The following is a 12,669-nucleotide window of genomic DNA, read 5'->3' as shown; positions in this document are numbered from 1 at the left end:
TGGAATTCAACAAGAAACAATTTGTGGCAGTTATTTTAGAACAATCGTCCAAAAAATACAGCACCATATAATCTTAACATGGAGACAAAATAGCTGTAATTCCTTTTTTACGAACCACTGACAACACTGAATATTTCAAAATAATTTATTTGAACTAATAAATGATGATTGACTTCTGATGTGGCTCCCTCTGTTTATAGGCATGTCTCTGAGTCAAAACATTCTAGAAAGTCGAGGCCTGCTGGACTAATACATATTTTGTTTTTGACATAAATCCGGAGCGTCTAGCTGTAAATTTAGGCGGTTGATTATTGTTGTTAAGTCTTGTTTATAATATAATTTGGTATTACGTAAGCCTTCCGATAACTGTGTGGAATAAACCATAATTAAAAGGGCTTAAGTCCGGTCCCAAACATTACCTGACAGCGCATTTTACATTAAGGCTCATTGTATTATCCTTTCGTGTATTGCTTTAGTCATGACTCACTTGTGTGTAAAAATATACGTACATTGGAAGTAATGCATTATGAGAGGCTATAGGCGATTGTTATGTTATTTGCACTACTAGATCCCTCAGTTAAAATTATTATGAAATTGTAGTTGCTTCAATTGTCTGCACGGCCTAGGCCTAGGCTACGTTTAACTTAAAATAATATTATTCACCAAAATAATTTTATAATAATGTTCACGGCTCACAGGTCCCCAAACAAACAAACAAACAAAAACAAAAAAACAACATATTCTTTATTGGCCTCCAAACGTTTTAATAGGCTACTTTGAAACTCACGTGTTCAATGCGCTTTGCCTTAACAATACGCGGACTGTTCAGAGAGAATGCAGTGTTTTTAGACATCCATGATTTTGTTTTGACTGCTCAACTTGACCTTTTAACCTCTTTGGGAGAGTTATCCTGGATCTGTTCTTTGATCCCTACTAGACACAGACTCATGCACACTGCCTCGCAAAGACACTTCTATCCGCAGCCAAACGCCGAGAGCTTTCTGCACCGCTGTTGTCATCGCAAGAAGTTAGATGTGTGACGGCAACATGAGAAAACTATTTTTACGGTTGGTAATCGACATTCAAACAGTTCATTAAAATAATGTGCGGTCAAACACATGATATAGTACGTTGATGCGAACTCGGATATCCTGCTAAAAGCGATACCAACAAATAGCTACCGAGATTAATGCCTGCAATCGTAGGCCTTTACATGAATAAATCTGTGTGTCTAAAAGATGCCGTTGCACAGGGAAGATTAATCAGATATTACATCGTCTTACATTTAATTAAGTCTGGGACATTCGCAGAGCACAATTATTTTGACATATAGTCATTGAAATGCGCAGAGCTTTTTAAATCAATAGTTGCATTGTTGGTGTCAAATGAATGCCGTCCAATTATCTTGCATAAATTAAAATAAATAAAAAGTGCGCTCCAAGAAAGCGATTTTTGTATAGGTTTTTAGTAGCCTAGCCTAAATATTTTTTAGAACTACAAAATACTGTCAGCCAGGATCAAATTGTATTAGCTGCCCTAAAGTGTTTCATATCAAAATGGCACATCCCAATAAATTTTAGATAAATAGAATAATCATAAGTAGTAGGCCTAATGAGAACATTTAGAAGGCTTAGCTTTAAAAAAAAAAAAAATCTCTCAATATCATGGTCTCTCCCATCATAAAAATTGCAATAGCCTATATGATCCGTGAACACATAGTGTAACCACACGGCCTCATTCAAACAAATTAGAGTAGCGTAGAAAAGCATCGTTTTGTGATACATTTATTAAACAAAAATCTCTCAGGGGTTTAAGTCATCGTAGCGTTTAAATGGCTACAGATCGTGTAATTATGTTAAGGGTTTGTAGACTAGGGAAAAAAAAGAAAGAAAAAAAAGCAATGGCACATTCTACCTTTTTTATTTCAGACAACATCATCTGAACATATTAAAATCTTTGGCTTGAAGCGTTGGTTCAGTCACGCATTTGAAGAACTGTGAGATAAGGGATTTAAGAGACAGGGCTATCACAAAAACTCTAACAAAGCCTGACACTTAGGCCTACTGAAACGGTGAGCAACCACATTGGGAAAGGAGAAGAAACGTTAGAAATATTCAGCAAGTAAGGAGCAATATAGACATCCCCTTACCTGGAATTAAATATACACATCTTACAGTTTTGGCTATATATAAATTTTCATAGTGTTCGTATTTAGATGCATGTCCATATACTGTATGATAAACAGAAATTTGTTTAAATATCGTATCTTCGCTTCGCAGAATTCGAAGACATCTCCTTTTCATTTGATTCATAAAAAATATGAAAAATCACTTTTGTTGGGATCAGCGTCCATGGCCTTTTTATGACAGAAGCCGGTCCATTTTATTCGCTATCTTCTTTTTCATCTTGAACTGTGGTTGTGGAATGGTTGTAGAGTCCTTGAGCCATGAGCTGAAGAGCGAGGCCGTTCTTATAGCCAGAGGCCTTTTTGATTTTGGCCCTCTTATTCTGGAACCAGATTTTTATTTGTGACTCGTTGAGGTTGAGTTCCTGGGCCAGCGACTGTCTCCGCTGCTCCGTAATGTACCGATTCGCCTGAAACTCGGCTTTAAGTCTCTGCAGCTGTTCAGCCGTGAAAGCGGTTCTCGGTCGCTTGTCTTCCTTCTCGCTTTTCTTCTTTTTCAATTTTCGTGTCCTTGGGCCTAGTGTAGAAACAACAATAAAACGAAGACATAAATATCATAAAGCAGTATAAGTACTAGCTACATAGGCTACCCACACCTGACAGAGAATGCCTTTGGCAGGTGAGTGAAACGATTGATGCGTTGTTAACATGAGGGCCTACCTCACATTTCCGTATTTCAGCAGCGCTCTCTTTAGAAACGTCGATAAAGAATTCATACTGCAGGTCATTATGCAGCCCTTTCTCTTTCATTGCTGAATAAACAATAGGTGTTTGCAGTGAAACATCATAATGGGTGTAGTAGCCTATGAATGACCTCAGCTGACTTGCCAAAAAGGCCGAGAAACAAAATGCTGCTGAAATAGCTAATATAGTCAGTTATATTTCTAAACCACAAACTAGATTAGCTGTAACATTTAAATGTGTTTTTAAATTAATAATATATTGAATTATAAACAATTCATTTGTAGACCTGCAATGAAAGCTTGCATGTAGGCCTCAGTCCTCGACTGTCACTTGAGCTTACACCCAGCGAACATGGCGGGAAAGCCGAGCGAGTCTTTGTGCGGGTCTGCTTACATTCTTACAAAAGCTATTCATTTTCTGAATTTTTTTTTTAGGTTGCATTAAATGTACATAGTATATTATTACAACCAGCATATCAGACAAAATGACAACATGTTGTCGACACATCAGTATTCGCCCTGTTTTCCACAACAATAGCAAGTCGAGGTAAGTTCGAAATCACCTCGTAATTGTCAGTCAAACAGAAAAAATAAAATCGATAGGTTAATCAGTTTTTGTTGTTTTGTGGCCTCTCTATAAAAACAGACAAGCGATTTGGTATATTATAAACTATATTTTCATGTAGCCTAAATGCTCAATTTCAAACGAATAAAATCCGAGCTAAATTATGCACATACAAATGATTATACTATAACGTAACCTCTGCAGACGAGCTGTGTTCATTACTAAAGATTACTTTACTGAAAAGGAGCCGAAATTATATTTTTAAAAATACATTTGTACGTTTTGCTCCGTTGCAACAACTGTCCTGTTATTGTCCTACAAATATAGTTTTAATACATTTATCAGGCTGTGTCTATATGAATAATGCAGCTCATATACAAACCTATTGATGCACAGTATTTGCAATTTAAAAAAATAAAAATAAGAAAAGCTAACGACCTGCATATTATGGAAAGCAAATATCACCACGCATGTGTGCATGGTATTACACGCACGTCAAGAAAACAATTTTCTGCATTACCAATCAACAACTGAACAGAACCCAAAGCCTTTCCTTCAGGAAACTGCACTCAGATGATCGAAATTCTGCTTGCCGTCTGTGAAAGTCCAGTGCCTGATAGCTCAATCAGTAAGTCAATCAGTGAAGTCAATCAAAGCATCTTTTCCAACAGCCCAGCTGACTTTGTGTCAGGTATGCAGTGTAAAAATATTTTGTCAGTTAACCTATATGTAGGCCTACATCTTGTGGTAACATCTAAACGATCTGACTTTTTTATTTATTTATTTGTTTTCAAGTCAAATTTAAAATTACTGAAATGTAATTACACTGAAGAGCATGTCTAAAAAGCACCTGAAGGTAAGAACCGAACACATTTTACAACGTGATTAACGTAAGGAGATTCATAACAGATAACACAATCCATACATTCAACTGACCCTTAACTGGTTTGGCCCTAAAACAAAATAGCAATTTAAATAGTTATGCAAATCGAATTTAATAAAGTCACAAATGCATTACAAATAGGCTATAGCCAGCAGCGTAAGGACGTGGAATTAACGAACGCCACGAAACATTGATTAAATCTCGTACTTTCCTCCCTTCATTAAGATAAAGATGTTTGTAATGATAATATACTTTCAGATTAACACATTCCATCACAATAATTAAATGCTAGCTACTGTGAAAGGATATGCTCGTTATTGATGTTATGAATAACAATATTCTTGGAAACTGTGGTTAGACATAATACTATTATCTAAACATTAAACCATTATCTATTCCACATTATCTACAGAAACGTAGCCTACTATTCCCTTGTAGATAGCATGCTACAATTTTTTTGCATAGAAAACACTTATTTTTAGAGGGAGATCAGAATTATAAATATGGTGTTTTGAACGACACAATGAACGCACTTTGCAGAACTTCAGTGAACAAAATGTAGGTCTATTGCTAGTTTGGTTTGCGGCCTATAAGTGACTATTGTTCGCTCATGCCTCAAAACAACCCAAGACTGCTGAATATTAGTGTCAGCTTCAGACGCTGCGTAAAACGAGTGAAATTAAAACGCGCTACCCAATCATAAAAAAAAAAAAGTTTTTTTCGCGCGCAGCGTCAGTCGCTGTTTGTGAATTATACGGTGCAATTAAGAAACTAGCGCCTTACCAGATGAAGGTCTGTCCGAGTACCTGGTGCAGTACACCCACGCAGGCCATAGTAAAGGCTGCGATTCTTTAGCTGGCGGAGTTCCCCCGTTAGCGTTCACCACCATTATCGACGGCGTATTCTCCCCGTACCTTGCTGTGGTAGTTCCATTTCCCTCGACAAGCTTTGCCGAGGTCTGCTTTGAGGATGGCGAAGACGACGAGGACGAAGAAGTGCTGTCACTACTGCAGTTTGAATCCTGGCAAAGGCTGCTGTTATGCGACGGCCTTATTACCATAGGGTTAACATTCTCCCTGCCCGAGGTTTGCGCCCGGTCCCTACTCCCAAGATCTTTCTTGCAGCCGAAATCTGGCCTTAGAATATTGTCGATGAAAAAGTTCGTGGTTCTGTGGGCTTGCTGCGCAGCTTGGTGAGGTAAAATCGGAGGAGACGGTATATTGGGTGAGAGCGAGACGCTCTCGGATTCAGTCGAATCACGACTGTTTTGATCCTTTTGCTCCTCCATGACAGCTGGATAGTGGTATGCACTCCAAAATTCCACTTGTTGCAAAGAGCGGTATCCGGATAACAACAAACAAGAATAGTCAATACTGTTAAAATAAAGGTATACGAAATACCTTAAGAGAAGCGACTGTCATAGCATCGGAATGCTTTCCGCGATCAAGGCGTTTCAAGTGTCAAAACACACCCGTTATTCATGTCAGACAATACATCGCGCGCTGCTCCGCAGTCCCCGACTCGCTGCCCCGTGTGACAGCTCGCGCTTAACAAACTCTTTCTAAAATCACTGTGCCCCTCACATACTTTTTTGCCTTAACCGGAAGCACGTGAGCGAGACACACGTGCAATGGACCAATGGGGTACCAACATCCTTGGTGTCACAAGAAGAGAATGTCCAATAGAATTTTACAATCTTATGCAAATGGTTGGATTTCCAAGCCCAAATAAGCTGGCGAACGGGAAATCCACTCTAATGAGGACTGGATGTTTCTGGATCGGCATTGGCTTTTGACAGAAAAGATCTGATACTGCTGTCAGATAATTCATTATTTCAGTTGCTCGTTGTATTTATTTTGTCAAAACTAGACACCATAAAATCGCGAATAGCTATTTTCTGAGATCGTTAGTGTAGCGATAGACGGAGCCGGTGAAAGAAAACAGGGGTGAGCTTTCATCATTTGAGCAAGATCATTATTCTTTCAGTCAAGTTTAGAAAGGAAATAAATGATGGGTAAGAAACAGAAAAGACCATATAATGAGATACATAATACAAAATAAAGTTCTAATTATTTTGGTAGCCTAAATGCCGCGATGTAGGCTATGGGGCCGATATTAAATATTCAAAATATAATATACCCTAATATCACATAAAGTAGGCTATAATTGACCTAATAATAATAATAATAATAATAACAAAGCAACAGACCGTATTATTAGGCATAGGCCTACTTATTTGTGGCATTCGAAACGTTTCAACCTACCACTGTCAAAAGTGCTAATTCAATTGTAATTGTTAGCCTATAACTTAAAGATTATTTACCTGACCAAACCCATAATCAAACACACTTTTGCTTGTGTAACCTAATCGTGTTAATGCAGCCGTATTAAATTAGGCTATATTCTGGTTTGAATAAACGCGTGTAATTTAGATGAATGAATCACATTTTTGCAGTGTATAAAACAATGGACAGTTTACTGTTTTAACAAGCCGTATTCCTAAAAATGATTCACAAATGGATGATAACATCAAGAAAATGTGGCAGCAAAAAGAATAAATCACAACATAAAAGCAGGACGTGTTAATAACAAGCTAAATGGTTTTTAAAACTCCGTTTCACCAATTATCCAAAACAATACGCCCCCCAAAAATGAAGCACGTACGCACACAAAACATTTAGAATAATCATTAGCGCAAACATGGAATTTTAGTACATGCAGCATTTATTCATATAAAACAGGTTGGGTTGAAATCTTTATTCGAAAGGCTCGAGTGGGTACTTAATAAATTTCTAATTAGGACACTATCAATATGCTATTTGAGCCAAGTAGCCATTGTGAGGCACGCTCCTTTTCAGGCGGTAAATTAGCACTCCAGCTCTTATCTCGGCTGCATGCGACGTCTTGAGAGGGGCTGCAAAAGATAATTTATAGGTTTTAATTAGCGCCCATTCCGCCTGATCAGCTTGGCGTTCATCACTAGCGAGTGAATAAAAGCCGGTCAAAAGCACTGTCACTACCCGCTGGCAGGGCGCTTTATCAAGGTAAGCAGGGCCGTATTACATGAGGTGTAGAGGCGACGTAATTTCCCCAGTGCTGATAAAGCCCGTTGAATAATGCCGGAGTCATCTGAGACACCATTTACTGAAATGACTTTATTGACGACTTAACGTCGGTAATTCATTTTACCCTTCACGTATCGGACCTGGATTGGGTACAGTAATGGGATGATGAATGTGGCAACGGGCCGCACATCGTATTATTGAATGTAATACGCACGCCCTTCTCTAAATGTCTCGAAAATCATGTAAAAATCGAAGTTGTAACTATTTTAATTTCATCATGGACAGTTTGAAATATTGTCCGGTCTTGAATAGCTCTGTTGCAATGATATTTAATTACTCTAAATAAAATAGGCGCCCATAACGAGAACCTGACAACACAATAGGGTGTTCGTTGATAAAAATAATAATAAAAAATATTCCATATAGGCTATACAAACTGAACACGAACGACAAGTATCCAAACGCACCTGAAACAGCAAAAAAATACATTACAGGTGCACATGTTTTATGGATTGCTTTAGGTGTGCTTTTAAGAATTGTTTCAGCCAATTAGCTAACAGCATAATTGCCTTGATTAAAGAAAAATCCACTGCTGTCAACAAGAACAACTACGCCTTGTCGTGTAAAATAAATCAAAGTGAAACGCTGCCAGTCGCATTTACTATTTCAAATTAACACGTAGAAACCGCTAAGAGGAATGTTTTACTTAGCTACCCTAATGGGACATGTTTTCTGCAAAGAAAATGTGAGCACGCGCTCTCGGGTTTTCACTGTATTCACTTTTTTTTTTTTGTAGCCAGCATACTGTGGTCATTTAAACAGGAGGTAATAAGCAACTTTTACACCCGTCTTTAAATCGAAGAAAATTCTTGTTAATTTCCTCCCATAAAACGGCTGGGTGCCAAATGTCTAAACGTGTCTTTTCAGAAGTTGATTATAGCTAAAATACCTCCAAATAATTCTGAATATTCCTATTGGATGTTTGAACGATACGACGTTCACCTGCGAAATACAAGGTGAGAGTTTCTTGAAGAAAGATGGTGCTTCGTCTTCTTTTGTTATTCTGTCTGCTTCAGCATTTCATAACAGCTAACATTTGCAAAGCTTTTACTGTATCAGACATTCAGTTATTTTCCTTGTTTAAGTATTGCAAAACAGGTTGCACTGCTTTTTCATTAAAGTAAAAGGCAAAGTTTCAACATGTGCAGTTTAGGCACCGGTTCACAATAGATGTAAAACGAAATACATTTCAGAATTTAGTTTTTTGAGCTCACATCACCAAACCTGCGCTATTATTAATGTTGCATAGGGGTTTTACATGACGTTGCCATCTGCTGTACTAGGTGAAAATACTTTTATTAGGCTACTTTAATTATTCTAGACTAATTTAAATATTTGATTGGCGTGATTTGATCACAACCGATCTGCATAAATGTGACGTAGCCTGTTCTTTTGTCCTTATTTTCAATTCTTTTTTTTATTTGCCATTTCACATGATAATAAATTCATTTTAATCTAGGCATATCATTTACTGCGTAGGCCTATGAATAAAAATCCATTGAACAAACGAGGGCTGCATGTGAGCAGAAAGGTGTCGTTTTTTTCATCAAGCAGTTTATAATTTGCAATTACGTGAACGCCTCCCAATGGATGTTCTGTGTACGACATGGAGAAATCTGTTGAAGTAAAAAAAGAGGAGGAAACAAGAAAGAAAGGATCAATGCACAAGGATATGCAATAGGCCTTTAGAGTAGATAAGTTATTATCAAAGAGCAACAAGTTCTTAGGGCTGCATATTTTAGTCATGTATGTATCTATTTTTAATGACATGTAGATTTAGCCTATATGCATTATTAATTTAAGAACATTAATTAAAGAGTTTACTTTTTTTTTTTTTTTTTAAAGTCGATTACAGATTTCGGTCGCAAAACGGTTTCGACGTTTAGCAACGGTCCACTGCGACAAATGTATTTGGCTAGAAGAAGGTTGACTGGCACACAAAAAGAAAAACAAACAGTTCTCAACCTCCGAACATTTATGGCCGAGAAGCCGTGATATGGTCCTTCAACAATGGCAGTTCGCGAACCTTGGCTGACATCTTGTGGCCAAAGGAGTAAAGTCCACATGAAGAGTGCTGACAGTCCTCGCTGACTTTAGCCTATAAAAATGGAGTGAATATAGCATACCTGTATATTTCTTGTACACACACTTCATGCCAACATACAAAAAAATAGCAACTAAGTAAAATTTATGTCAATATAAGAGCCTACTAAAAGATATGAAATCTAATAAGCATGCACTATATTGCCAAAAGTTTTGAGACGCCAGCCTTTACATGCCTACATGAACTTTAATAACATCCCATTCTTAATCCATAAGGTTTAATATGGAGTTGGCCCACCCTTTTGCAGCTATAACAGCTTCAACTCTTCTAGGAAGGCTTTCCACAAGGTTTAGGAGTGTGTTTATGGGATTGTTTGACCGTTCTTCTAGAAGCGCATTTGTGAGGTCAGGCACTGATGTTGGACGAGAAGGCCTGGCTCGCAGTCTCCGCTCTAATTCATCCCAAAGGTGTTTTATCAGGTTGAGGTCAGGACTCTGTGCAGGCCAGTCAAGTTCCTCCACACCAAACTCGCTCATCCATGTCTTTATGGACCTTGCTTTGTGCACTGGTGCGCAGTCATGTTGGAACAGGAAGGCTTGATTGGCCATCCCCAAACTGTTCCCACAAAGTTGGGAGCATGAAATTGTCCAAAATGTCTTGGTATGCTGAAGCATTGAGAGTTCTTTTCACTGGACCTAAGAGGCCAAGCCCAACCCAAAAAACCCCACACCATAATTACCCCTCCACCAAACTTTACACTTGGCACAATGCAGTCAGGCAAGTACCGTTCTCCTGGCAACCGCCAAACCCAGACTTGTCCATGGGATTGCCAGACAGAGAAGCATGATTCGCCACTCCAGAAAATGCGTCTCCACTGCTCTAGAGTCTAGTGGTGGTGTGCTTTACACCACTGCATCCGACGCTTTATATTGCACTTGGTGATGTAAGGCTTGGATGCAGCTGCTCGGCCATGGAAACCCATTCCATGAAGCTCTACAAACTGTTCTTGAGCTAATCTGGAGGCCACACAAAGTTTGGCGGTCTGTAGCTATTGACTAAAATCTGTAGCTAGTTGGCGGCTTCTGCGCACTGTGCGCCTCAGCATGCGCTGACCCCGCTCTTTGATTTTACATGGCCTACCACTTCGTGGCTGAGTTGCTGTTGTTCCCAATTGCTTCCACTTTGTTATAATACCACTAACAGTTGACCGTGGAATAGTGAGAATTTCACGAATGGACTTATTGCACAGGTGGCAACCTATCACAGTACCACACATGAATTCACTGAGCTCCTGAGAGCGATCCATTCTTTCACAAATGTTTGTAGAAGCATCTGTATGCCTAGGTGCTTGATTTTACACCTGTGGCCATGGAAGTGATTGGAACACCTGCATTCAATTATTTGGAGGGGTGTCCCAATACTTTTGGCAATATAGCGTATCTTCTTCTGTATCACTTTTTTGTCTTAAGATGTACACCAGTAATGTTTTTTTGTTTTTTTCTAAGGCATGTTTATAAAAGCTACTGAAATGTCCTAATTAAGGTCTAATCCTGGCTTAATCTAAACCATGTCTGTGAAACCAGGCCATAATCTACCATTTGGGAGTATTTACACTTGTTCAAATATGGAATTTAATGTTTGGGTTTCACTTGCTCCATCTATGAATTTCACTTCATTGCTGGGCTTCCAAACTCTCATATGCTGACGTAGTAGCGTGTGGGAGGAGTTGAGTCTCATCTGGCAGCAGTAGCTTTATTTGACCAGCAGGTGTCAGGGTAGTGTTGTTTTAGGATGTTTGACAAAGAACAAGCTCATGTTAGGGAAGCTATTGTATGGAAATCCGTTTATGTTAAAAGGATCAAATAAAACGGTTTATACGGACTGATCTTCATAAAAGTGATATGAAGATTCGTGTGTTACAAGTCCAAGAGAGTATTTTACAAACATCAATCTTTGTCAACGTTATACAGTGAATGTGCAGCCTATAAGGAAAAGTGTAAGAAGGGAAATCATGGAAATTATGATTTTAGTTTTAACACATTTCCCTTCACTAGTTCCTTTTTTTTAATATATTGGTATGTTTTTTTATTATTCTATTTTTAGGCTAATTTGAACTCAGAAAGCCTGCATGTATGATACTATTTGAAAAATGCCTTTTGACATGGATTTAGTTGGAGTTTTAGCCCGTCGTGTAAACTTCCCAAAAGTAATCAATAATATTTGTGAATGGAGAACCTAATTTCATGCTTGTCATATTACACATACATTTATTTTATTTTTTACACCAACTACAAATGTTGCAAATTGAAAAGCAAGCAAAGCATTAAACGAATAGAACATAACCCAAGTAGTAGAAAACATATAATAATAATAATAATAATAATAATAATAATAATAATAATAATAATAATAATAATAATAATGCATTCTATTGTTTTCTCAATGTGTAGGCCATGATTCAATTATATATTACAATTCTCCATCTGCATGCATGCTGCAAATGTTACTTCAGCCTTTTAATGTTGGCACTTGAGTAGATTAATTAAATATTCTGCTGTTTTCATTCATAATTGATGGAAATGTCTAATGCAGACAAAGCATCAGATTGCATCAAGCTTGTGCAGTATAGGCTATTTCTTACCAATAAAAACAAAGCCTATTCTTATCCTAATTTTATGGGTATATTTTGTGAAACATTTTAGAACACATATTATAATATAATTATGGTGGCTTATAATTAAACTGATATGGTTGATATAGGAGTAAACCTATGTGTACTGCACCGAAACACAGCCAGTATGAAATTTGATTATTCTGTTATTATAGTTATAATGTTAAATGGGGTCAGTTAGATTTTGGATGTTTTTGAAAGAAGACTTTTAAGTTAATTCTTATGTTATGCCTTCCAAATATCTGTAAAAAAATATTGTGATTTTAATGGTAAAAGACTCCATAAAATGCTCCGGTGAAAAACAGTTAGGCTAATTGGTTAACAGAAAGCTTCCGTACTAATCTACTGTAATAGATCTAACCATACATTTAACATTTACAGTAAGATAAGATACCGTTAAATGGACAGTTTTTTAGAGTTTTTTTTTTCTAATCAGTTATGTACATTAGGGTTTTATGTCACATCTAATGTTGTTAAATTAATGTTTATTGCATTTTTAAAATTTAATGTGTT

The 12,669-nt window shown here is 37.5% G+C and overlaps 1 protein-coding gene across 1 annotated transcript; it reads right to left on the bottom strand.

The window, feature by feature from the left end:
• Nucleotides 1-1,775: 1,775 nt before the first annotated feature.
• en1b (engrailed homeobox 1b) lies at nucleotides 1,776-5,890 on the bottom strand. Its single transcript, XM_079811995.1, has 2 exons — nucleotides 5,100-5,890; nucleotides 1,776-2,702 (listed from the first exon to the last, which is right to left on the bottom strand). The coding sequence occupies exons 1-2, from the start codon at nucleotides 5,602-5,604 to the stop codon at nucleotides 2,383-2,385; spliced, it is 825 nt and encodes a 274-aa protein (XP_079668121.1). The 5' UTR covers nucleotides 5,605-5,890; the 3' UTR covers nucleotides 1,776-2,382.
• Nucleotides 5,891-12,669: the final 6,779 nt, after the last annotated feature.

The sequence above is a fragment of the Gobio gobio genome, assembly GCF_949357685.1.
Source record: "Gobio gobio genome assembly, chromosome: 3".
Classification (NCBI taxonomy): Eukaryota; Metazoa; Chordata; class Actinopteri; order Cypriniformes; family Gobionidae; genus Gobio; species Gobio gobio.
This window is presented reverse-complemented; position numbering and strand designations above follow the sequence as displayed.